Source organism: Callorhinus ursinus, unplaced genomic scaffold, assembly GCF_003265705.2.
Source record: "Callorhinus ursinus isolate GAN/ISIS: 27379988/994484 unplaced genomic scaffold, GSC_fseal_2.0 scaffold1, whole genome shotgun sequence".
Taxonomy (NCBI): domain Eukaryota; kingdom Metazoa; phylum Chordata; class Mammalia; order Carnivora; family Otariidae; genus Callorhinus; species Callorhinus ursinus.
In genome coordinates this window covers 14615442-14641701 of record NW_027397063.1, presented here as the reverse complement: position 1 = coordinate 14641701, position 26260 = coordinate 14615442, and the positions used below count along the sequence as shown (strand labels likewise).

General features: G+C 34.0%; 1 protein-coding gene across 2 annotated transcripts in view; it reads left to right on the top strand.

The window, feature by feature from the left end:
* Window positions 1-26260, top strand: part of NCAM2 (neural cell adhesion molecule 2) — a 519291-nt gene that overhangs the window by 427109 nt on the left and 65922 nt on the right. For both annotated transcript variants that reach the window (XM_025872652.2, XM_073891683.1), the window contains exon 12: window positions 8842-9015. In XM_025872652.2, the coding sequence (XP_025728437.1) occupies window positions 8842-9015 (174 nt within the window). The remainder of the gene's footprint in view (window positions 1-8841; window positions 9016-26260) is intronic.

The window sequence follows — 26260 nt, the reverse complement described above, 5'->3', positions numbered from 1 at the left end:
TGTGTGTGTGTGTGTGTGTGTGTGTGTGTGTGTGTGTGTGTGTGTGTGTATAACAGCAAATGGATTGCTTTTCTTTTGTTCTGGTGGGTGCCAGGGAAAAAAGAAAAGTAAGCTTTTTATTTCTGTGGTGGAAAATAATTCTTATCTTAAAAAAATCATCCTGACCTTATAAATTCTTCTGGCCACTGCATCATTTCTCTGCCCCTCCCCCTCCTTAATAAACAAACTTCACAAAAGAATTGATTATATTTGCTGTGCCTAATTATTTTCCTCTCATTCTGTCACAAACTCTTCCAGTTGGTTTTTACCTTTACTGCTCTATAAAACCTATTATTAAGGTATCCGTTGAGCTTTTTCATGTTCGATCCAGGGGCCCATTCTCAATCCTCATACTTCTTGATCTAGTGCCAGAATATTAACCAGTTAATCACTTCTCTCTCCTTGAATCATCTCTCCAACCTCCAACTTAACTAACATGTCACCATGCTTTTCTGGTTGTCCTTCTTCCTCACTGGACTCTGCTTGATATCTTTTGCTAGTTGTTATAAATCTCTGACCTGTTAAAAATCACCATGCCTCAATTTTTGGGTCTCTTTTTGTTTTATATAAACTCATATCCTTAATATACTAAATTCTTACGGATTTAAATACCACCTGTATTCCACCTGTAACTCCAATATATATCTTCAACTTGGATCTTTTCCCTGAATGGTATACTTTTATATCCAACTGCTTAATTCCCTCTCCCTTTAGATGTTTTATAGGCAATGCAAATGTCCAGATGTCCAGATATCCAAAGCCCATCTCCTATATTCACCCCTACATATCTTCCTTTGGTGTTCTTTCCATCTCAGTAAATGGCAACTGTCCCTTTTCAGTCATTCTGGAATCTACTTATTTACTCAGGCCTAACCCCTTGATGAGTGTTGTTGATTCTACTGGCAAGGTATTTCAGGTGTCTCATTGGATTCATGAAATCAAATTCTGTATTCTGGTTGTTTTTATTTGGTTGGTTGTTTGGTTTGCTTTGCTCTTAATACAGATTGCTCCATAACTGGTCTTCCTGCTTTGGCCTGTGCCCCCTTAGAGTATAGTTTAAATAAATAAATAAAAAACAAGAGAACTTCTTTATTTTTATTTTTTTTAAGATTTTATTTATTTATTTGACAGAGAGAGACACAGCGAGAGAGGGAACACAAGCAGGGGGAGTGGGAGAGGGAGAAGCAGGCTTCCCGCGGAGCAGGAGCCCGATGCGGGGCTCGATCCCAGGACCCTGGGATCATGACCTGAGCCGAAGGCAGACGCTTAATGACTGAGCCACCCAGGCACCCCGAGAACTTCTTTAAAAACAAAAATAAACAAATAAACAAACAAAAACCATATTCTCTTCTGCTCAAAGCATTTTGATGGCTTAACATTTTGCCCAGGGAAGAAGCCATAGTGATTATAAAGGCCTGTGAGGCTTCAGAGTGTTTCTTACTAACCTGCCTTCCTTGGCTTCTCTGAACTTTCTCTCCTTTCTCTCACCTTAGTCATGCTCCTCTGCACAGATCATCCCCCTTCGTTAGAAACCCAAGGCATAGCTCATATTTGTACTTACTATTTTCTCTTCCTAGCATTTCCATAAGTTTTTTTTTTCCTTCCTTTAGGTCCTTGGTTAAATATTACCTTTCTTAGCAAAGATATTCTTGTTCACTCAATTTCTTTTTTTTCTTTTTTTAAAATTTTATTTAAATTCAATTAATTAATATATAATGTATTATAAGTTTCAGAGGTAGAGCTTAGTGATTCATCAGTTGCATATAACACCAGTGCTCATAACATCAAGTGCCCTCCTTAATGCCCATCACCCAGGTACCCCATTCCCCCACCTTCCCTCCAGCAACCCTCAGTTTGCTTCCTATAGTTAAGAGTCTCCTCTAATTTTGTCTTATTTTATTTTTAAAACTACAACACTTCAACTTTCATCCCTATCCCCCCCAACCATCTCCCATGCCTGTTCAATTTTTGACCACAGTATTTATAATAAATAATTTATATATATAATTACTTTTATGTAATTACAATGTAACCACCATAAGAGTAGGGATTGCTATCTCACTTTTACCCCCAACATGGGAAACTGCCTGGCTTGTAGTAAGTTTAGATGAATTTTTGAATGTATAAAGGATTTAGTATGTTTTATTTAATTTGTTTATTAGTCATAGTTGAAATGCCTTATTAATAATGGGATATGGGAGTCCATGACTTGCAAGTATTATAGAGGGAAACAATTTCCACTTATACCTCAGGAGTAAATGAGCACTTCAATGGAGGCTATTAGAAGTAAAAATGATTTAATTAAGGAGAGATCCCTGGGTTACCTCAGGTTAATCGTTGGACTTAAAAATATAGGAACAAATACAATGAAAAACGTTTATTCAGAAAGTTAATATAACCACTTGCATGAAGAAAATTTTAAAGATGTGTGATCAAGGGTGAGAAGATCAGGAGAACAATGCTTTTAGATTTGGCAATTGGAGAAATCCAGATAGGTAGTGAAATGAGAAATTTATAAGGTTTTAGATGTGTTGCAAATTTGCTATTATATTAGATTAAGTTTACAATTGAAATAGGAAAAATATGTACAAAATCTTATTGGAAGTGAAGTGGCCTCTCAGAGCAGAAGCAGATAGAATCCATCTTGGCATAGTCCCCAAGGTACATGCAGTTGATACAATACTGCACATTACATGGTCTTGCTGAATCCAGGAAGATCAGTCCTTTATGTGACAATTCCTTTAAAACTTGGGTCTTTTATCAGATGGAGACTGACAAAGAAACCAAGCAGAGAAGAACTTAATATTGACGGATGGGTGGTTATAAAATCATTGAAAAGTCAGAGGAAAGGGAAGACAAGAGAGTCACCGGTCTTTTGGCCTCGGGTCACAAATTAACAAAGTGCAGTTCAGAGGTCGTCTGCAACTGCTAACTGGAGGTTGGGAAACCTGACTGCCAACAGACTACCCCTCTGTTGACTTCAGAACCACCCTGTTACAGAAACTGTGTGAATAGCCTGTGGAGTAGGGAGTCAGCTTCTGCCTTCATTCACATCTGTAGGTCCTCTTGTGCCGATGCACCTCCTCAGAAAAGTGGGAGTGGTGTTCCCTCCCCATCAGTATTCTAAACGGCTGACTCAAGCATCTCATCCTGAGCACCTTCGTAGCACTTAAAACCATATCAGCAAATAAGTCTGGGACATGGAAAAGGGAATAGCTTAGATGATAGAAATGAATGTGATGTATCAACAGAAAATGTCTAAGATACTTCTATTCCCTAGCTTTAAAGCACCATTCTGGCCAGATACTCCTTGAGTACTTCCACTTAAGGGAAGGTTGACAAATATCAAACTCTTCCAATTGATCTAACTTTAGCCATACCACATCCTCATCTATGGGGAAAGAGCTGAGTCCGTGGTGACTCTGAACCATACCTTTGTCACCAGCTTCCCAGCGTTTGAGAAAACCAGATTCCCAGAAGTAAAGATGTGAGGGCAGAAATGAAGAACAGGCTGTTGAAACAGTGTGACAGGGAAGCAAAAAAAAAAAAAAAAAAAAAAAAAAGAATTTATAACCTGAGATTAGAGTAAGACTGAAGAAAGTGTGTCATGTGAGAGATCTTTATAGTTCATGGTAATAAGACACAAGAAAGACTAAAAATACAAAAGACTAAAAATACAAAAGGGAAGAGAAGAGCTCTGGTAATGCAGTGATCTGGAGAAGGGCAAAGTTAAAGAAATTACATTCGAAGATATAGGGTTTGGCCTTCAAAAAAAGAGGAAGACAGCCTTCCATTTTAGGTTTACCCAGAAGTGGTAGGATACAATTTGAGTGACCTTGCTTGATGAATTCCATTTTCACTTTTGATATTGAGAAATCTATTTATATTTGTTGAGAATTGTGGATGCAGTTGAGGAAGAGTGTGAAGAGCTAAAACACATACACAGAGCTGATCTTTATTGTTCCTCTTGTCTTCAACATATTATATCCCAGCTTATTCTGAAGCCTAAGGAAATACTATTTTGTAATTCCATGATTCATCCCACTTTAAAAATGTTTCTAAAACATTTACTCATCCACGATCTTCTGTATACTCACATTATATTCATGAGCTCCCTTCCTTTTCTTCCACATGTGTGTCTTTGGACATATACTTTCAGAATTTTACTTTATAAAGTGTACCTTTACTTTGGGATACTTTTTTTTTGTTAGACAGAGGAATATGATATTTGATGTATTATTTTGAATCTGTTTTCAAACATCTCTGTATATATCTGATTGTCATGATCTTTTTTTTAAATAGGTTCTATGCTTCACTTCACTTACTAGTTCCTCTTTATTTTTTTTAAGATTTTATTTATTTATTTATTTGAGAGAGAGAGCCAAGACACCCAATTGACTGAACCACCCAGGCACCCCATAGTTCCTCTATTTAATTCCATTATTATGTTTTATCAGCATTAAAGTCAGAGAAGCAACCTTTTTCATTGTTTTTTACCTTTCACAAGATAAAATAATCACCAAGGCAGACTTTTTGGAAGTTTTCACTTTTATACTTTGATCAAGCTGTGGCTTTAGGTGCATGTATAAATATCAAAATGTTTATCAACATTATTTATACACTGACAGGCTTTTTAAAGAAAGGATAAGTGAAAATAGTATTTGTAATTTTCCAGTGATTTATATCCACCCATTTATCCTCACAATAGCAACTTTAGTGTTGACATTGTTACCTTTTTTTTTTTTTTAATGAGGAAACTAATAACCAATGCAGTTAATTTGCCCAGGGTCATATAGCAGTTCCTACAACAGTCTGCTAAAGATTGTTTTTGTCCTGCTCCTAGATAATGGCACCAATTCTTTGCTATCATACACCCTCCACATCCCTAAGCTGAACCTCAATGTTATATCTCTTACCTTCCGTTTAACTAAAATATTACACTCAGGGTCAACTAAATAAATTTATGTTGTTGAATTTACTTTGTTCCTTGACTACAAAAAATTCTGCACAGGTATCTGAGTTCTCTGAAGCCAAATTGATGGTATTTTGTTATCCAAAAGATGTTGGGTTATGCATAAATTATTAAAACACTTGAATTTTTGCTCCCAGAATATGATATTCATTCTTAAGATACTACACAGGATGATGTATTGGATAAAAACAATTTTGTAAGTCTGTAAACATATCATAAATAAATAATACCTCAGTTTAAAAAATAAAATAAAATATTGACATTGTGGATACCAATAATGCAATAGAAGGAATATGGTTATCAGGGAGAGATAACAAAATGACAGTGACTAACATTTGCTAAGTATATCTCAGGTTCTGTTTTGTGTACTGCATTACTTGATCCTTATAGCAACCTTAGCAGTGGAAATTATTCTAATTTCCACTTTAGAAAGAAAAAAAATATTGATGAAAAGACAAAGAATTTGTCCAAGATTACAGTTGAAAAAAGTAGCAAGGCCAGACTTTGGATCCATAGATTCTGAAGATATCCAGGCTCTTCATCTAACTCTATGCTGGTTCTAGTAGAGGTGAAAATAAAGAATAAAGAAAGAAGCACATGTTTGTACAATTGTTCTATTCATTCAGCGATGGGTGGCATTGATTAATTATTGAAATGGAAGGTGCTAGGAAGCAGTTTAGAAAAACATGCTGACGATGATGGGAGCTTTGTGCATGGAATTCAATATCCACAAGCCCCATTGGAAACATAGGACTGTGTTTGATAGTCTTCTACAATATGATCCTCTGTTTGCATAGACCCAGGGAGGTTAGATAATTCAGGATATTGAAAACCAGACTGAGAAGTCTAAGCTTGATGTTATAAAGAGGAGGAAGCTTCTGAATACCCTACTCAGGGAAGTGACGTGATTAGAGTGGTGCTTTAGAAAGATTGATTTTGCATTTACATGCCATACGGATTGAAATTTGGTGGGATGTCCAATAGGAAAGGAAGCCAAGAACCACTAATGGCATTGCAGGTAGAGGCAGATAAGATTTGGGCTTAACGGTGGAAACAGGAAGGAAGAGTAGAACACAAGAATTATGATGTGGGAATGATGAAAATAACTTTGCGACTTACTGGGATGTATATAAGAGATAGACTTGAGGATGAACGTGATTATAAAACAATTGTGAGTGGAGGGATGAATTAGAGATATTGGTTCTAGGCATATTAGACCATATTCACTTGAATAGGTTCTGTACCTTTGTATATTATTTTTAATTACTGAAATGTTTAATTCATCATCTATTCCTGGGTACTGAGCATAGTCCAGCCACTTTCCTCAATGTTACACACACACACGCACACACGCACACATATATATGCATGCATGTATATAAGTATGGAATAATTTGGTAGTCAGCAAGTGGTTGGACATATAAAATCAGAATGTAAAAGATAAAAAGTATTTAGGAAGATACGAGAGCTGCAAGTCATAAGCATGTTTTTCCTCTTAGGTAACAGAAAGAGGAGGCCAACAAAAAATAAATACAAACGAAAACCCAGGGTAAGAGTCAGCCTGTCTGAAAATAGACTATCTGGCTAGATAAAGATACCCGCTGGCTCAAGTTTTGGTAATGGTGCCTTTGTGCTAACAAAAAAATAGCCTCTTATTTCTCTGTGGTTTTCTCATGTAAAGGGCACAGCTCAGCTAATGGTGCGTGCCTCTGTGGTCAGAATAAGAACCAAGGACCACGTCTATTCTGAATGTGTGGTCAAAGGTGGAGCCCAAGATGTATCACATCTCTCCCTCCCCCTTTCAGTACTTAGCACTTTTCCTTTTTAAATGTATCCTTAAACTGAAGATTATAATTGCTGTGATGTCCAATTTAGACCGGGCTGACATTAGAGAGTAAATGGGCATGAGGTGAAGAATTGACAGTCTTATTATAAACAATCAGCGTGTGGGTGTATATATATATATATATATTTTTTTAATGCAAACTGTAGGTCAAGCCTACAGATGAAAAGAACCTACAAAGGCATAATCTGGGATTAAAGAAACATGAAACTATGATAATGTTTATGTATGGCAACTTTCATAGATTTTTTAGGTCATTTAAAATTTTTATTTCCAGGTAAGATTTTAATAGTAGTATGACTTTGGAATACATCAATATTCTGCACATTAATCTCCAAACCTTAGAGTTATCCCAAATAATTTACAGTTACTAATTTGAGCTGAAATGTACACTCTTGCATTTCTCTACAATATTCATATTTAAAGGCCATAAACCTGCCCTCCTGGCTCTTGCCCAGTACCATTTATAAGGCATATTTTTATGTGATCCATAGTACTTCTTTCAAGTCTAGCAAATAAGGCACACTTAGCTTTTGATAGCCATTAGAGATTTTTATATGAATCTTTGATTGTATCAGAACAGGAATTTGCATTTACATGTTATTTTCAATCAAGTTTTTTTTATTTTTATAAAATTAATTTCATAGATGATATATATACATATATATTTTTTTAAAGATTTATTTATTTATTTTAGAGAGAGAGAGATCAGGGAGGAGGGGCAAAGGGAGAAAGAGTCTTAAACAGGCTCTGCGCTGAGCACAGAGCCTGACCCAGGGCTCGATCTTACAACCCTGAGATCACCACCTGACCTGAAACCATGAGTCATATGCTTAACAGACTGCACCACTCAAGCACCCCTTACTTATATATTTTTATAATATATGTATATATTTTAAGTAAATTATATGTAAATTTACAACTTTATGATTATTTCAAATGTGATATTGAAACGAGAGAGAAGAGGGGCACCTGGCTGACTCAGTCACTAGAGTGTGTGACTCTTGATCTTGGGGTCATGAGTTCAAGTCCCAGGTTGGGTGTAGAGATTACTTAAAAAAAAAAAAAGGCAGGGGAGAAAGAGAAACTGAGAGAGATCCCTTCAATGCTGAACGTACCTCTAATTCTTCATGTTTCTGGAGTAGAAGTTTCATTAATTTCCTCATGAGACTTTTTCCTCTCTTATTTTCTCCTCTTGCCTCTTTAGCATTTTTGATAATTGTTTATAAAGTTTTGTATACTGGAAAATAAAGTTTCATTCAGGATACATTATTTAGCTTGAAATAATGTGAGTAATTGACACAAAAACACACAAGACAGATTTTATAGCTGTTTTTAAAATACAAGGATTACAACTTAAATAGTCCACATAAAGCTTTATTTTAGCTAAATAATACATAAGTGAAACTAAAACAGGTAGTTTGCAGTTTTATTTAGTTCATAATGACATTTGCTCTAAACTTAACATTTTCCCCGAAACTATTAACATAATTTTAATAAACAAAAAGAAAATAAATCTCACATCTTCACAAAAGATATTTATGCTATTAATTCAATAAAGTCTTTGTTTCTTCTTATATTTTTAATTGTACCTGCATTCTCCCTCCATCCCTTTCTCTCTTACACACACACACACACACACACACACACACACACACACACACACACGAGCTTGTTTTCCTTGAATGCAAATAAAATCCCCATACTGTATAGAAAAGGAAGAAGTAAAATTATTGCCTCAATCAATGAAATTTGATAATGAATATTTTACTCTTCATTTTCTATAGTTATAAAGATTGACTAATGTATACTTTCTTGCAATTTGAAAGCATCATTCAGCAGTTTATGCAAGCCCTCTAATTCAAATATATTAAGTGACATAGGGAGCAATTTTCCTTTATTCCTAATTGTCAGGATACCATTAAGTCTTAATAACGGCCATCCATATTACCTGGCTTACATTTCCTTTGTTTTCACTTTTTCGTAGATGTGCCATCCAGTCCCTATGGAGTGAAGATTACAGAGCTGTCACAGACCACAGCTAAGGTTTCTTTCAACAAGCCGGACTCCCATGGAGGTGTGCCTATTCATCACTATCAAGTGGATGTCAAAGAAGTGGCATCAGAAACCTGGAAAATAGTACGCTCCCATGGAGTTCAAAGTGAGTCAGTGATTTCAAAGTATGTTGGTTAATTCAAGCTGAACTTCAGTGTTCTTGTGTGATTGGGTTTTTATTTTTCCTCAATGTGTACTTTTTTTTTCTTTTAATAAAGTAGGGCTGAGAAGACATTTCCACTGCCTTTTCTTCTTGAGAATAATTTTAATAGAGAGTGGGAAAGTTTTCATCTTTAATAAAGATGGAAGAGTTTAGCAATATCACCAAAGTTCAGTTTTAGGGGAAAAAATTTACTATTTAGAATCTTCGTGGTGGAAAAACAACTACTGACATGTCAGATTTGATGGCTGATTATTCTGAAATATGTTTGTTTTTTGTTTATCTGTAAGATTTCCTCCATAAGTAGTTGTAAAAGTCATACTGTAAATGTAGAAATCTTATGTATGTATTTATGAAGCCATCTATAAAAATTATCTGTCTACTAAAATTTATTTCAAAATTATGTTTTGAAAACTCAGGTTTTTCCTACAAATTATGGCATTTTGAGTAAATAGAATAAGCTAATTCTAAGAAGTTAAAACAATTTACAGCACTTCTTTTCACATATAGAATTTCATTATTGTGAAATTGTGACTTTTTTTCCCATTAAAAGAAGAGGCTAAATTAGGAAATGATAATTCATTATAAGAGGGGGACTCTATTGGTTGGGTTATAGAACTACATTGCATAGTCCAAAAGGACAGTAAAGAAAATAGTGAGGACACTATTGTTCCAATGTGTCCCTCCTCTGCTGATCCTGGCCCTGGCCTGATCCTAACATGTATGGTGTAAGGGCTCTGTAAAAGGCATGAACTGTCCTGTGAAGAAAACCATGAGCCCTCCTGTGAAGAATTGTCCTAGTGGACGACAGAGACAGAACAGATAAAATCATTGTAGTTCCACCAGTGTTGGCATCTCCTTGTTCCGTTTTTACTGAGAGTAACTATATGTTTTCTATAGAAGTGCCAGAAATATTCATCAATCTGTCATCAGTCATTTACTACATGCTTCAAATAATGCCCCCCCCAAACATGTCAGCTCTTATCATTTCTCTTAATGATGAGAGGATTTGGACAGGTAGTGTTCTTTGTGCAAATGCTGTGTGGTTCAGGAGAGAAGATAGTATTCCAAAAGAATGAGCAAGTGAGTTCTGGGACTCTAATGGAAGAAACCATTATCCTAGATTCAAGAATTCTATTTTTTATGAGAGGGAAAACAATAGAGGTGAAAGGTGAGAGACAGAAGGAAAAATGAATTATTTATGACACTACAGAACACTCAGAGTGGGGATGCTTGTGCACAACCAAGAAGAAAAGTAATGTGAAAGCTAAATATTAGAGAAATTAAACTTGGCAGAATAGTACTGCCACATCTCACCCCTCCACCCTGCTGAAGAAAGTTAATAGATTCTCCGAAGACTTCTTACAAAGTTGCAACATCATGAAGGATTTATAATGGCCTTGATCTGATGGAGTTGTTCATGTTCAAAAACCTGATTTTGTTACTCCATGTATCCATCTCTCAGAAGCAGATTTCTGTGTTTATAAAACTGATATATAAGAAAGAACATTTGTTAATTCACAGTGAGAAAGCACTGTCCTGGAAATTAGACATTCAGAATATATATAATAGGTATATTCTTTACCTGTCAGTATTTTATGTAGGAAAGGAAATATGCGTCAGAAACCCGTTTGGTGAGTCTTGAATATCAGTCAAGGAAGTTAAGTGAATGAGATATCCAATGCCTTCAGACTGGGCCAGCTTAAAGCTTGCCAGTGAGACCAGAATACTCAAAGTCTTGGTTTCTCTTCCTCTTCTTATAAGAACGTTGATCCCATCACGGGGCTCCACCTTCATGACCTCACTAAGCCTAATTACCTCCCCAAGACCCACCTCTAAATACTATCACATTAGAGGTTTTGGTTTCAACATACGAATTGGCGGGTGGGGGTGGGGGCGGGGGGCAGGAGAGGATATGTTGGGGGGGTAGGTACACAAATCAGTTCATAGTTCCTAAATATTCATTCTATTTTAATCACTGTGTTAAGAGCTGAAAATAAATCAAATCAATAGATTTTGAGCACCAACTGAAGAATTTGGTATTATCAATATCTTCTGTTTTACAGAGGATGAAACTGAGGGCTATCTATATAAAGCAAAAAAATGAGACTATAAAGTTTAGCTTCTTATCTGTAAGGTAATATGGGTAAATAATGGAGAAACCAAAATCCAACCCCTAACAGGAAATCTGATTCCAAAGCCTGTACTGTTGACGTCTATGCACTTTTTATCCTCTATTCAGTTAAGAGTTGAGAAAGTGGAACAAAAATTATTGCCCTGTGAAGTATGAATATGACCCATTATATATATGTGTGTGTGTATGTTTAAAATTTGTAAATATTTTATATAATTTTATATATATTTATATATAAATAATTTTTATAATATAAAATTTAAATATATATAACATGTAATGTGTGTGTTTGTTGCAATGTGCTTTAGATAGCTAGTGGAAGGAATTATATAGACAATTTAGGGAGCAATTTGCCTGACCAAGTTAAATATGAATTAGAGAGTTGAAATATCACTGTTATTTAGAGGTTCTTTCTTAGAAAAGAAGAAAGCAAGGAGGAAGGGACAGGAAGGGGGAGAGGGAGAGAAAAAAGGAAAGAAGAACAACCTGTCAGAATGGCTAAAATTGGACATTTTAAACATGTTTCTTCACTCCACCCCATATATGTATGGTTGACTAGACTGCAGGGTCCGGAACGGGTATGGTAGATATTGTGTGCCTGTGAGTTGTGAAATTGTGTGATGTAGTCATCAGTGGTTTCAAAAAGAATTGCAGTTGAGAGAAAATAATTACATAGTTGCTTCAGTGGGAACATTGTACTTCAATGCAATACAAAGATATAAGAACAGAGTAATTTAGTAAAAGAATTATTATAAAGGTTCTAAAGAATGTGACCCCAGTGCACAGTTCTCTGATGCAGCTTGATTTAAGGGTGAAAGTTCAATGATCTTAAAAATTGTCTTCAACTTTGTAATTGCACATATTATGGAAAAGAGATCCGTAGCTCTCATTCATTTCTCAAAAAATGTATCTTAAAAAAATTTTTTTTAGTTTGACTTTGTTCTCAAATTATAGTTTAGCTGAGTATACAATTCAAGCTTGATAATTACTTTCCTTTGGTAATCTAAAGAGAACATTTTACTCTCTTCTGTCTTCCCTTATTTTAAAGCCTGCTGGAAGTTGTTCTTTGTAAATACTTTGACTTTTTTTCTTAAGCTGGTTTTGTGATATCTACTTTAATTTTGTATCTTGAGGTTTAATTGCTTGTCCTAATGTGGAGTTCTTTATTTGTTCTGTTTGAGGTTCATTGTATTCCTCAATCCGAAGATCCATGTCTTTCATCAATTCTGGAAAATATTATCACCATTACCTTCTTGAACATGAATATTATGTCTGCCCTCATTCTCTCTGTTCATTTATTCTGATAATCAAAATTATATGCTACACTTGATATTTGGGAAGTGAGAATATCGTATCTCTTTACCTTTATTGTGTTTCATTCCTTTACTATGTTATTTTTCAGTTCTGTCTACTAGTTCACTAATTCTTAATTCACTTATATCTGCCATTAAAACTATTAAAATTTTAATGGTCATATTTTTAGTGTATGTAAGTTATATTAGTTCATTGTATGTCTCAGCAGTATCTCACTCATGGTGGCTTGTTAAATAGTATATTTTATGATTTAAAATCGTGATCTCATATTTTGTTAATCCTATTTACTAGGATCATGCAAAGCCTGGGATTTGGGTGTGTTCTTCCACAGAAGATATTCTTTTGCTTCAGGTAGTTGCCCTGGAACATTCCAAAGGTGGAAGCATCGGAGCATCCTAAATTAATTTCTTGATTTGAGTTTCTGTACTATGAGAGCAGGTTTATAGTTACTAATTTTCAAGAAGTTCTTATCCAACCCCCTTTACCAAATTGGGATTTGGTTCAAGGCCAAGCCAAACAAATTTTTTCCAGCCCACACTTTTACTTGCTTCTGAGAACTTTGACATTCCTGGCTCCATGCAGGGGTCTGAGCCTCAGATTTCCCTCTTTCTTCTTTCCCCAGTGAGGACATTCAAATCCAATATTCTGTATTACAGATCTGTGCGAAAGCTCTCAGCTGTCTGAGTACCAGTGAAATTTTCCACAAGACTGCAGTAACTGATAGAAAAACAATTACATGGCCACTCCTCTAGCTTCAGGTCTCCCCATCCACATCATTTTTTTCATATTTCAGAGTTTGCCTTCCTTTTCTGTGAGATAATATGTGCATTTAAAAAGATTTTTGAAAATGGTATGTACAATTGTTACCATATTTAAAAGACTTGATTTTATGGCTATATTGTTGAAATTCTGAAGACGTTTTTTAAAGCATATGCATGGTTTTGAATAGTGAAGAAATGCTTCTTTTGTGCCTTTGCTTTATAGTTTGAACTAATCATTCATCTTACAGTTTAAGAGAGTTTTGTAAGCATGACTGTACTCATTGCCTTTGAGGCATTTGTTAGAATACAGATTTAGGTTTATCTGTTAAAAGACAGTTACTATGGTCATGAACATTTCAGCTACTATTTTTTACCCTTGGCATGGTTTTATTTATTTATTTTACTTTACATGAGTTTAGTTGACATTCTGTTACTTTTCTTTCTTCATAAATATCTATAAGTCATTATATATTATTCATGTATCTACTTTTACCTAGAAATAAATACCAGCTCTTGCTTGATTGTGTGGCATAAGCAAGAAAATTTTAGCAAAAATTTTTCCTATTAGTAGATTCTGATTCTAAATAAGTCATTAATTAATTTCCTGTGAATTTCACCTGCTCACTCTGCACCTGGTCCTAGGTTTAGGGTGCAATTGTGGTCTAGACCAATTATTAAATTCTTCAGGTTTAGCTGAAGTCTTACTGATCATCCAATCACTAATGTGACACAAAACTAAATTTTGAAACAGGAGAGTTGTGAACAAATCTGATATCAACAACTTGAACTATTCAAACTTCAAACGTGAGTCATTCTGACATTTGATTTTGAGTGAAAAATATGTATCACAGGTGTAGCAAGACTTTATGATTGGGAAGGATACATGACATTTTCATTACCCTATCATTTAACACTTTGTAAGCATGTTCTATATACCTCATTGGGCACAAATGAAGAGAAGATAATAATCTTGCAAAACAGCTACTCATTTTTCAGTATTCAAAATAAAAAATGAAAAATTAACATTTTAAAATTTCAAGTTCTTTTTATCAGAGCATAGAACAATTCTCTCAGATAGCATAATCTATTTCTTTGTGAAATGTTTATTTGTGAAATGTTTAGCCAGCTAGAATCACACATAGACGCCCTTTCAATCTCAACCAAGATTATTATATACTCTGCTTTATTTGGGTCTAAGGTTATAGTAGAATTTCTCTTTGTTCCTGAAAATAAGGGAGATAATTTTTTATTTGAAAATAGTAGCATTTTGTAAATGGGACATTCATTAGAAACTTATTCAAATTCTCACCATTTTTACTAATCAAAGGATGTAATAACTAACTACAATTTGGAAATAAGTTCACAGTTGGACTTTACAGTTCTTTCATTGCATAATTTCACTAAACCTTCAATATGGCTTTGCAGGATGCAATTGCAGTAGGTGTATTTTAATCTGTAGATGGTAATTTTAACATTATAGCATTTAGTTTGTAAATGTTGTGATTAAGCTTATGTACATGCTTCATTATTACATATAATGCCAAACATTTTACCCAGGTTTTAATTTTTTTTCTATTTTAATTAAAATCTGAAGAAAAAAAATCAACTTGTATGGGAAGACAAATCCATTTTCAGCTTGTGAAGGAGTTTTTCCAAGATTGTTTTGAAGTATAGGTTTGGATTTACAAATCATATGCCTAGGCCTGAGAGGTCCACAAACTGATTTTAAATAGGAGCTTAAATTGGAATAAAGATTAATAGATCAAATACTAAGAAAGATTTCAATGCAACTAAAGAGGTGCTACTTTGCAGTACCTTCCTTTCTCTCAAAGGGGGTGCCGTAAGTTCAACCAGCTGCTTTCTTGGAATAAAGAATCGTTCTGGCTTAAATACTCCAAAACCACAAGCTTAATATCATTTATATAGATTCAGGCGGAGGCTCCACATCAACAATGAAAAGTTTATTTATTACATGCATGGGAGTTCCATGTACAAACAGCACTGTTACAACACCTAGTTCCTCCATGTTTTAGTTTTTCACTAGGCATCACCTCCATGCTCTGCGATCTTCCCACTGCCCCCACCCGTCACTTTCTCTTAGTGCAGCAGGCTTCATATGGCCTACAAAGTGTGCTTTTACATTATTTGCTTCACAGAATTCTTTAGCTTTTAAAACTGGACATTAATGCCCTTTAGAAGTAAGATAGATTTTGGCACATTTTTTTTGTAATTTTTTTCCCATTGCTTTGTAGTAGAATTTCTTAATCAAACGTTAGCTTTTTTTCAAGTAATCCTCCCATGTTTCCTGTGTTTTCTCTCATTGTCTCTACTTTTTTTTTTTAAATATTTTATTTATTTATTTGACATAGAGAGAGAGAGAGACAGAGTGAGCACAAGCAGGGGGAGTCGCAGGCAGAGGCAGAGGGAGAAGCAGGCTCCCCACAGAGAAGGGGGAGTCCGATGCGGGACTCGATCCCGGGACTCCGGGATCATGACCTGAGCCGAAGGCAGTGGCTTAACCAACTGAGCCACCCAGGCGCCCCTCATTGTCTCTACTTTTATCTTTTGCTCTACCCTAAATTTTTAACACTTATATTTTTCAATTTGCCTGTCAATTTTTAAAATTGTTAAATGTTTCATTCTCTGATCATTTATTTCGTGTATGCAATATATTCTCTTATCTCTCTGATAATTGTAATGATATTTCTTCAGAGTTATTTTTGCTCCATGATTTGGTTTTCTTTTCCTAGACTTATTTTGTTGTTGTTGTTATTTGTTTTGTTCTCTGTCATTCATATTGGAAACTTTCCCCAAGTATTTGGTGATCCTTGCCTGAATATGTGCATTTGAAAGTAAGAAAAAAATCACCCCTAAGTTCTGCGCAAAGGCAGGGTTTTTTAAGCCTTGACATCACATGGGTTTCTAACTTCCCCATCAACAGAGGTCTGTGAAATAGTAACTATTTTTGGATATTATTTTGAGGCTGTTCAGTTATTATTGGCATAACTGGCTACCGGGACATTGTGGAAAAGCAGCTTCTCTCAAATGTTGTCAGATGTTTCCCACAAAGTTTGTCCGGCAAATTAACTCCATGCTCCCTCATGTTTAGAATTCCAGAGTACAAAACGTCTTCGGTCCCACTTATCCAGATAATAGATCTTTCATCTTCTGTTGAGGTGAGAGAGAGGAATTCATCTTCTCTTAAATCTGAGGAGAGGGCAGGAGAGTACAATTGTTTAAATGTTTGATGATCATCCAGGTTTGTGCTTTCATTTTTTTGGATTTAAAATTCCTGAGACTTTTCTGAAACTTCTGTAGGTCTAATTAGTTTACCTCCCCTATCATCTGATCTTCATATACAGATTTTTATAATTTTTGATGTAACATTATATTTTTATATGTGGATTTTTCAATTTTTAAAACAGTATTAAATTGCATATTGATGACATAGTGTTGAAAATTACACTTTTAAGAAAAATGAGCATATCAATGTTACTAACTAATGATTAGTACCTATAATTATCTAACTTTGTGCTCTTTTGTGCTGCTTATAGGTAAAAAAAAAAAAAATTCACATTTTTCTTGGAAACTGGCTAGCTTCATATGGGCATTCATTAGAAATTTTAAATATAAATTAAGCTCTAAAATTTGGCAGTTTTGGGGCACCTGGGTGGCTCAGTCGTTGGGCATCTGCCTTCAGCTCCGGTCATGATCCCAGGGTCCTGGGATCGAGCCCCGCATCGGTCTCCCTGCTCCGCGGGAAGCCTGCTTCTCCCTCTCCCACTCCCCCTGCTTATGTTCCCTCTCTCACTGTCTCTCTCTCTGTCAAATAAATAAATAAAATCTTTAAAAAGAAATAAAATAAAATTTGGCAGTTTTCCCAATAATACCCAGAATAACAAGGACCCTCAGATATGGACACAGTGTAAGGTTGCATATATTGTATAATATGCAACCACAAGAACTATTTACAAATCCAGAAGATAGTTTAATACAACCAGCTCTCTATTGAAAAACATTCTATTTGATAGTCGCCTCAAAGGTTTTTTGTTCAAAAACTCACTAATCATGCAATAGATTTCAGATTATTCAACAGTTCCTGGATTCTTCAGTGGTAATTGAGGAACATACTGTATATACAATGCTATATCTATATATTTTTTAAAGATTTATTTATTTATTTTGAGAGACTGAGAATGAGAGAGAGAGAGAGAGAGCACATGAGAGTGGGGAGGGCCAGAGGGAGAAGCAGACTCCCTGCTGAGCAGGGACCTTGATGCGGGATTCGATCTCAGGACTCCAGGATCACGACCTGAGCCAAAGAGAGTCGCTTAACCAGCTGAGCCACCCAGGCGCCCTACAATGCTATATCTATAAACAGAGTGAATAATAATATAATAGGGCAGATTTCTTTCTATGAAATCATTAATTTTTATAGTGAATATGTACAGGATTGGTCCTCTTTTGTTTTGAATTCACTCAGAAAGAGAATAACATTGTCAGTGGAAACATTTTATTGAAGTTATGGCCTGTAAATGTTTTTCTGTGATCATTATTGATCACAGAAAAAAATCTTTTTGCTTTTGTTCATACTTAGAAAGTTAGGGCACCTGAGTGGCTGAGTTGGTTAAGCGACTGCCTTCGGCTCAGGTCATGATCCTGGAGTCCCAGGATCGAGTCCTGCATCGGGCTCCCTGCTCAGCGGGGAGTCTGCTTCTCCCTCTGACCCTCTTCCCTCTCGTGCTCTCTATCTCTCATTCTCTCTCTCTCTCAAATAAATAAATAAAATCTTAAAAACAAAGAAAGCTAGTGATTATTTAAAATATGGAAGGAAAATAATGACAATGAGCATCATAACTCAACTAAAGCTAGAGTAAGCTCACACAGGTATTTCTTCAAATATATCACTTTCCGAAATTTATCAGGAATTTTCTATGTTGTGTTATGGTGCCACTAAAAATAATGGAAGAAATAACTGATATATCTTTGTTACTTAAAACTTGTTTTATTTATTTTTTGTTTTTGTTTTTGTTTTTTTGGAAATGCACCCCAGAAAATGTCCCTGCATGACAAATGACATGATCATCCTTTTAGGTCTTTCTGCCATTTGTCCTCCCCGGCCACCAACCAAACCCACAATGGTCCCTTTTAACTATAAAAAGGAATTTCCTTTTTTTTTTTTTCTTACCTTTGTGTGTGTTTTTGTCTGTGTTCTTTAAACATATATTATCATGAATTTTCTTTTGTTTTGTGATATATTGGCAGGCATCTTTTCTAAATAATGTGTAAAGCATTCACGTGATCCAGTGACCTGAACATGATAGTTTCTTCAGGTTTACAATGCTATAATAAAACAACAGGTCTCAACAAACTGTTTTGGCTACCAACTGTGATGAAAAGGGTCTGAGAGGGTTTTGGGGTTTGTTGGTTTGTTTTTTAAGTCATCTAGGAGACATAACTCTTTTCTATTATATTAGGAATTTTTTTTAGAAAAAAAAATTTTCTATAGGAGGATGTGTAGTTTTCCTATAGTTTACCAATACCTAAAAGTTATTATAACATCATTTCAAATTACACTTAAGATTTTATTCCAGGGGCGCCTGGGTGGCTCAGTCCTTAAGCGTCTGCCTTTGGCTCAGGTCATGATCCCAGGGTCCTGGGATCGAGTCCCACATCGGGCTCCCTGCTCAGCGGGAAGCCTGCTTCTCCCTCTCCCACTCCCCCTGCTTGTGTTCCTGCTCTCACTATCTCTCTCTGTCAAATAAATAAAATCTTTAAAAAAAAGGATTTTTATTCCAATGTTTCTTTAATCCATGTTATTTACAGTTTCCTGGGTGACACTGGATTTCCGTATATCTTACTACTCAATTTTATAGTTTTAGAAACAATTTTAAATAATAATTGTTTAAAGTTAGCTCTAAACTACTGCAGATTTTAAAATCATAATGAATTCCAGTGCTTTTAAAAATTCTCTACAAGGAATATTTTCTACAGTTATACTATTTCCAACATAAATATGCCTGAAGAAAAATGGTTATCATTTTAATGACTATATTTCACATGGTAAAAGAGAAATTGACTGCAAAAATCATCTATTTTAAATACAAGTGCAATAAACTCATGAATTGCAAAGAAAGGGGGATAAAAGTAATCCACATTAATTCAGTATTTTCAGTTAAAGGAAATCTGTTCTAATTTGAATGTAATGGAAACAATTCTATCTATAAAAAATCAAAACAAGAATATCTTGGACTGTTTTCATTGTGCCCATTAAAAAAAAATGAGCTAACTTAGAAATTTATATATCATAGCAATCTTAATGAATTTAAACTATGTAGATCAAAATATACAAGTAATGAGTCTAGGAGGGGATTTGAGTGAAATAACACCCTTTAAGTAAAATTATTTGTATGCTGGAAACTTCCCCACATACCTCAATATGAAGACCCAAATTCATTCATAATTCTGTACTCAGCCTGGTCTCTGCTATAATGATAAAAAGAGCTTCTATACGAATAATTTTTAAAATTTTAATAAAAATAATGAACTCTTCTATATGTATATAATTTTATAAATCAGGGAAATAAATGGTATGAAGAAATGAAATTAATTTATATAAGAAAGATGTTTGTGAGTAGTGAGTAAAGAAACATGAATATTTCATGAGTGTTTTATAGCAATTTATCCCATAGGAGGATGGAAGTATTCACTGTTACTAGAAAGTTAAAAAAATAAGAGTCCATCTCACTGCTCAAAGATACACTTTTTTTGGACACCTTAATATTCAGTGCAAATATAATTTTTCCTAGAATATAGCACACAATTTTTTCTTAATTCTAGCAAAGAATCACTATGGGCTGACCATCATGGCTAGTTTAATAGTGAATTTAACTAATAAGGAATCTTAGAAGAAATGTTTAAATTTTATACTCCTAAAATTTTTTAATTCATACCTAAAATAATTCCCTTTATTAAATAAACATTATTTGATTTTTGTGATTGTTAAAGTTCATTACTATGAACAGTATCTTCTGTATTATAGTATATAAATATTCTCAAAGTTAAGGAGGAGTACAGAGATTTTCCTTTATATGCTAAGTGGCTCAAAATTCTTATATCATTGGGAAGGTTCTAAGGCCTTCTTCAGTAATGCCATCCTATTAGCAGAATGACCATTGTGGACTGGCATGATCAAAAATGATTTCAGAGACTGACAGTACTCTGGTCCTCAGCTCTTGTACATCATGTGTGGACCATAGAGACAGCATTCTTACTTTTCATACTCTTGCCATCTCCTGTGTTCCTTTTTTTTTTTTCTACATATACAGGTCTGATTAGCATTTTATACTAATAATGCACTGCTTTGATTTTTCTTAAGGCCCTTTTTAAAAATCACTACTGCATACAGCAGTGATATCTAAAATAGGATTCTCGTATTCCAGGATACATAAAAGATCAACCATTTAGGGCCCATAAAGTAAACTGGAAAATATTGCCATTTCTCTAATCAAATTATGGAAGTGATGATTCAGATAACTGCATTTATAAATGGTTGACAATGCTAAGTATGTGTGTGTGTGTGTGTGTGTGTGAGTGTGTCCTTCTTTTTCATTTTATAACATGTCCCCTAAATAAACACATAGCACATCAAAGTCGGCCCACTCACTGTGCATACATGCATTTTATATTCTTAAAACCATGCTTGACTTTATGTTACTCCATCCACGCTTTCCTATCCATCTGTCAAGGTTCAATATAAATTTGAGCTTTTTGGTAAGGGTTTATTTATTTTTTAGTAGAAATATTTTACATTCCTTTGAAACTCTATAGTAAGTATTGCTTATACTAGGATTTGCCAGCTTCTCATTTCATAATGTAAGTATTAAGATACAAGTCATATTTCTCTATCTTGATTGTACATTTGGGAGCCTGTGTAACATATTGTATGGACCTTTGAATCTTCTACATCACCTGAGATGAATGAATGGATTACTTAATTATGAGGTTTTCTTATATTCAAATAAAATTATATAGTTATTATTTCCAAACATCTGTCAATTTTGACTGTGTCCAGGCTAAGTTAAATGGAACCATCTAAGCAAGTTGGTTATTTATTCCTTTCTTTGGAGTTTTCAAAGATTCCGCAAGCTTTTTTAGGTACTAATGTTATGGAATTAGCTGTTCTGTAAAACTTAATTCTATTGTATATTTAAAAAAAAAAGAAAGAAACTTCCTTTTAATTACTAAGATTAAAAAAAATCTATTGTACCTTTTTAAAAAATAATCTCTCAAACATAAGTAGACTATTGAGAAAATGGAGATAGCAGTTTCTCTTTAAAAAGCAGTCTTAATTATTCCTACTTCTTTTCGCCACACTTCAGAGAAAACGGAAGCATCCAACCACTGTATGCCATGTGTTTTGCTACTGGCTCACCTAACATTAAAGAAAGAAGACCTCCTTAAGTGATAGAACATGCCTGTGCAGTTCTGGCTAGTGGGCATGTCAATGGACAGTTAGGATATTTATTGTATCATAGAAAAATTAGTGTGCTCTGTAAAACTGCTTCAATTTAGAATGTTTTGCTAGAGATCTTCATCCTCACAACTGGGTATTGTGACACAGACACACATAGCATGAACTTTGGATTTGGAGTTCAAGACATGTGATCTGTCCAGGGTAGCATTGTTTTATTCCCCCATCTGTTGGTGAGGCTGCTTATCCTACATTTTATATCTATAAGGCTTTGAGTACTTTTGACATTTTAACAATATTAGACATTCCAATCCATGGATATTGGATGTATTTTCATTTATTAATATATCCTTTAATTTCTTTCACAAAATTTTTACAAAAATATTTTGTAGTTTTTTTTGTGCAAGTCTTAAATTTCTTTCATTGATTTAATTCCTAAGTATTTAATTCTTTTTGATGCTATTAAAATGGAATTGTTTTTTAATTTTCCTTTTTAGAATGTTCATCGTTAGTATACAGAAATTCAACTGATTCTGGAGTGTGTTGACTTTGTATCTTCTCACTTCATTGAATTCATTTTTTAGTTCTAAAAGTTTTTTGTGGAATTTTTATTATTTTCTACATATAAAATCACATCATTAGTGAACAAAGATAAGTTTACTTCTTTCTTTCTAATTTAAATGCCTTTTGTTTATTCTTACCTCCTAATTGCTCTGGCTAGAAATCCCAGTACTATGTTAATTAGAAGTGGTGAAAACGGGTATCCTTGCCTTGTTCCTGATTCTGGAGAAAAAGATTTTAATCTTTCACCATTAAGTACGATTAACTGGAGATTTTTAATGTATGGCTTTTATTATGCTGAATTATTTACTTTTTATTCTTAGGTTTTGAGTGTTTTTATCATGATGAGGTATTAAATTTTGTCAAATGCTTTTTCTGCATCAATTGAGATAATGATACATTTTTTCCTTTATCCTATAATTGTAGTGTATTACATTGTTTAATTTTTGTATGTTTGAAACATCCTTGCTTTCCAGGAATAAATTCTTCTTGGTCATGGTATATAAACCTTTTACTATGCTGCTGAATTTGGTTTGCTAGCATGTTATTGAGAATTTCTTTATCACTGTTCATAAAGAATACTAACTTGTAGTTTTTTATATTTTTTTGTAGTGGTTTTATCTGGTTTTGGTATCATGTTAATGCTGGCCTCACAGAATGAGTTAGGAAGTGATCTTCTGCTTCATTGTTTTTAGGAATTTTTGAGAAAAATTGGCATTAGTTTTTCTTTATTTTTAAGATTTATTTATTTATTTTGGGGGGAAGGAGCAGAGGGAGAGAGAGAGAATCCTGAAGCAGACTCCCCACTAAGCACAGAGCCTGACGCAGAGCTCAATTCCAGGACCCTAAGATCATGTCCTGAGCCAAAATCAAGAGTTGGATGCTTTACCAACTGAGCCACCCAGCACTTCAGTATTAGTTTTTCCTTAAACATTTGATATAATTCATCAGAAGCTGTTGAGTACAGTGTTTTTCTTTGTCAGGAGATTTTTGAATACTGATTCAATCTTTGTACTAGTTATAGGTCTATTCAGATTTTCTATTACTTTATGATTTAGTCTTAGTATATTTTGCGTATCTAGAAATTTGCCCTTTTCATCTAAGTTTTCCAGTTGGTCAGCATACAGTTATTCATAGTAGTCTCATAATCCTATTTATGTAGAATTTGTAGTAATATCTCCAATTAATTTCTGGTTTTAGTAATTTGAGTATCATTTTTTTTTATCTTAGTCTATGTAGCTAAAGTTTTTCTTTAACTTGATTGTTTTTTGAAGAATCAACTTTTGGTATCATTGATTATCTCTATTATTTTTCTATTCTCTACTTCATTTTTATCTGTCCTAATTGTTCTTATTTTCTTATCTCTGCTGGCTTTGGGTTTAGTCATTTCTTCTTTTCCTAGTTCTTTAAGTTGTAAAGTTAAGTTGTTGATTTGGTATGTTTCTTGTTTCTTAATGTAAGCATTTAGTGCTATGAATTCCTCCTGAGCCCTGCTTTTGCTGTGTCCCATTAGTTTTTCCTATGTGGTGTTTTCATTTTTATTAATCTCTTAGTGTTTTTTAACTACCCTTGTGATTTCCTCTTTGACTCATTAGTTTGTTTAAGTATGTAATCTTTAATTTTCACTATTTTGTGAATTTTTTTAATTTCCCCTTGGTTAATGATTTTTAACTTCATACTGTTCTGGTTAGAAAAGTTACTTTATTTGATATCTATCTTTTAAAGTCTGTTGAGACCTAATTTGTGGCCTAACATATGTTCTATTTTGGAAAAATATCCCATGTGCAGTAAAGAATAATCTTATTGTTTGGACAGTATTCTAAATTTAGTACTTTTATTTTGTTGTTTAAGTCTCCAGTTTCTTTACTTAATCTAATCTCTGATTGTTCTACCCATTATTTTGTCTGTAGTAACATCTATATGTTTATAATTGTTATATCTTCTTGTTGTATTGAAACTTCTATTAATATATAATTTCTTTTTTGTCTCCTGTGACACTTTTTGATTTAAAGTCTATTTACTCTGATAGTAGTATAATCAGCCCTGCTCTCTTCTGGTTATTATTTCCATGGATAATCTTCCATCCTTTCACTTTCAATCTATTTGTGTCTTTGGATCTAAGGTAAATCTCTTATAGATAGCATATAGTTGGATAATATGATTCTAGTCATTCTGCCCGTCTCTGTCTTTTGACTGGAGTGTTTAATCCATTTACATTTAAAGTAATTCCCAATAAGGGGGGGACTTCTGTCATTTTAATATTTGTTTTCTTTATGCTTTACAGCTTTTTTTATCCTTTATTTTCCACATCACTGTCTCCTTTTGTTTTTAGTCAGGTTTTTGTTTTGTTTTGTTTTGTTTGTTGTTTTTTTTGTGGTGAAATGTTTAAATTCCTGTCTCATTTATTTTTGTGTCTATCTTATAGCTATTTTCTTTGTGGTTACCGTGGAGACTTCATTTAACATCCTAAAGTTCTAACACTTTAATTTGAATTTATACTAGCTTAACTTCAGTAATATACAAAAACTCTGCTCTTGTATAGCTTCATCCCTATCCTTTTTGGTTGTTGGTATCAAAAAATTACATCTTTATGCATTGTGTGCCTAAGAACATGAACCAATAATTCTTTTAAATGTGTTAATATCTTAAATTATGTAGAAAACAAAATTTGGAGTTACAAATTAAAGTTATGATAATATTAACTTTTAGAATATTTTTTAAAAAAATAGAGTTATCATATTTCTCTCAAGTCATGCAGAAACCATGAGTCAGTTGCAAATCATTGTTCCAGTAGGACCAACTTTTGTAGTTGTCATGTATTTGCCTTTATTGAGATCTCTATTTCTTCATATGACTCTGAGGCATTGTCTAGTGTCCTTTTATTTTACCGTGAAAGACTCCCTTGAGCTTTCTTACAGAGTAAGCCTAGAAATAACAGAGTAGCTCGGTTTCTGTTTATCCAGAATGTCTTAATTTATCCCTCATTTTTGGCAAACAGTTTTGTCAAACATGCATAGTTTTTCCCTGTTAGCACTTTGCCTAAACCCTCCCTCTGCCTTTTGGCCTCCACAGTTTCTGATGAGAAATCTGCTAATAATGTTATTGGGATATCTTATATATAATGAATTACTTCGCTTTGCTGCTTTCAAGATTCTCTCTTGGTCTTCAGCTTTTGAAAATTTGATTTATAATGTGTCTTGGTGTGGGCCTCTTTGAGCTCAGCTCCTGTGAAATTCATTGGACTTCTTGGATGTTCACACTCATGGCTGAAATTTTCAGGAATTATTTCTTCAAATACTCTCTCTGTTTCTTTCTCACTCTTCTTGTGAGACTCCCACAGTATGATTATGGCCCACTCGATCATGTCCCACTGGTCCCGTAGGCTCTGTTCATTTTTCTTCAATCATTTTTTCTTTCTGTTTCTAGATTCAAGAATTTTCATTGTCCTATCTTCAAGTTCATTGTTTCTTTCTTCTGCTCATTCATCTCTACCTGTGAAATCTTCTAATAAATTTTTCATTTTAGTTATTGTACTTTTAAGCTCCACAATTTCTTTTGGTTTCTTTTTAGATGTTCCTTCTTTATTTTGGTCATACATTGTTTTTTATTGTTGTTTTGTTTGTTTGTTTTCTTTGCCCACATCTTCCTTTAGTTCTCTGAGCATCTTAAGAAGATTGTTCTAAAAGTCTTTTTCCAGTATATCTACCATGAGATATTTTCCAGGGAAGGTTTCTGTTGATTAAAACTTTTTTCTTAAATGGGCCATAATTTCCTGTTTCTTTGCATGTGTTGTGATATTTGTGTTAAAAACTGGACATTTGAATTTAATAATATGATAACTCTGGAAATCAGTTCTCCCCTTTACTCAGCATGAACTCTTATTATTCTTCTTTATTGTTTTTTAAATTATTGTTGTTGTAGGCAATGTCTGTGCCAAGGATCAGACTG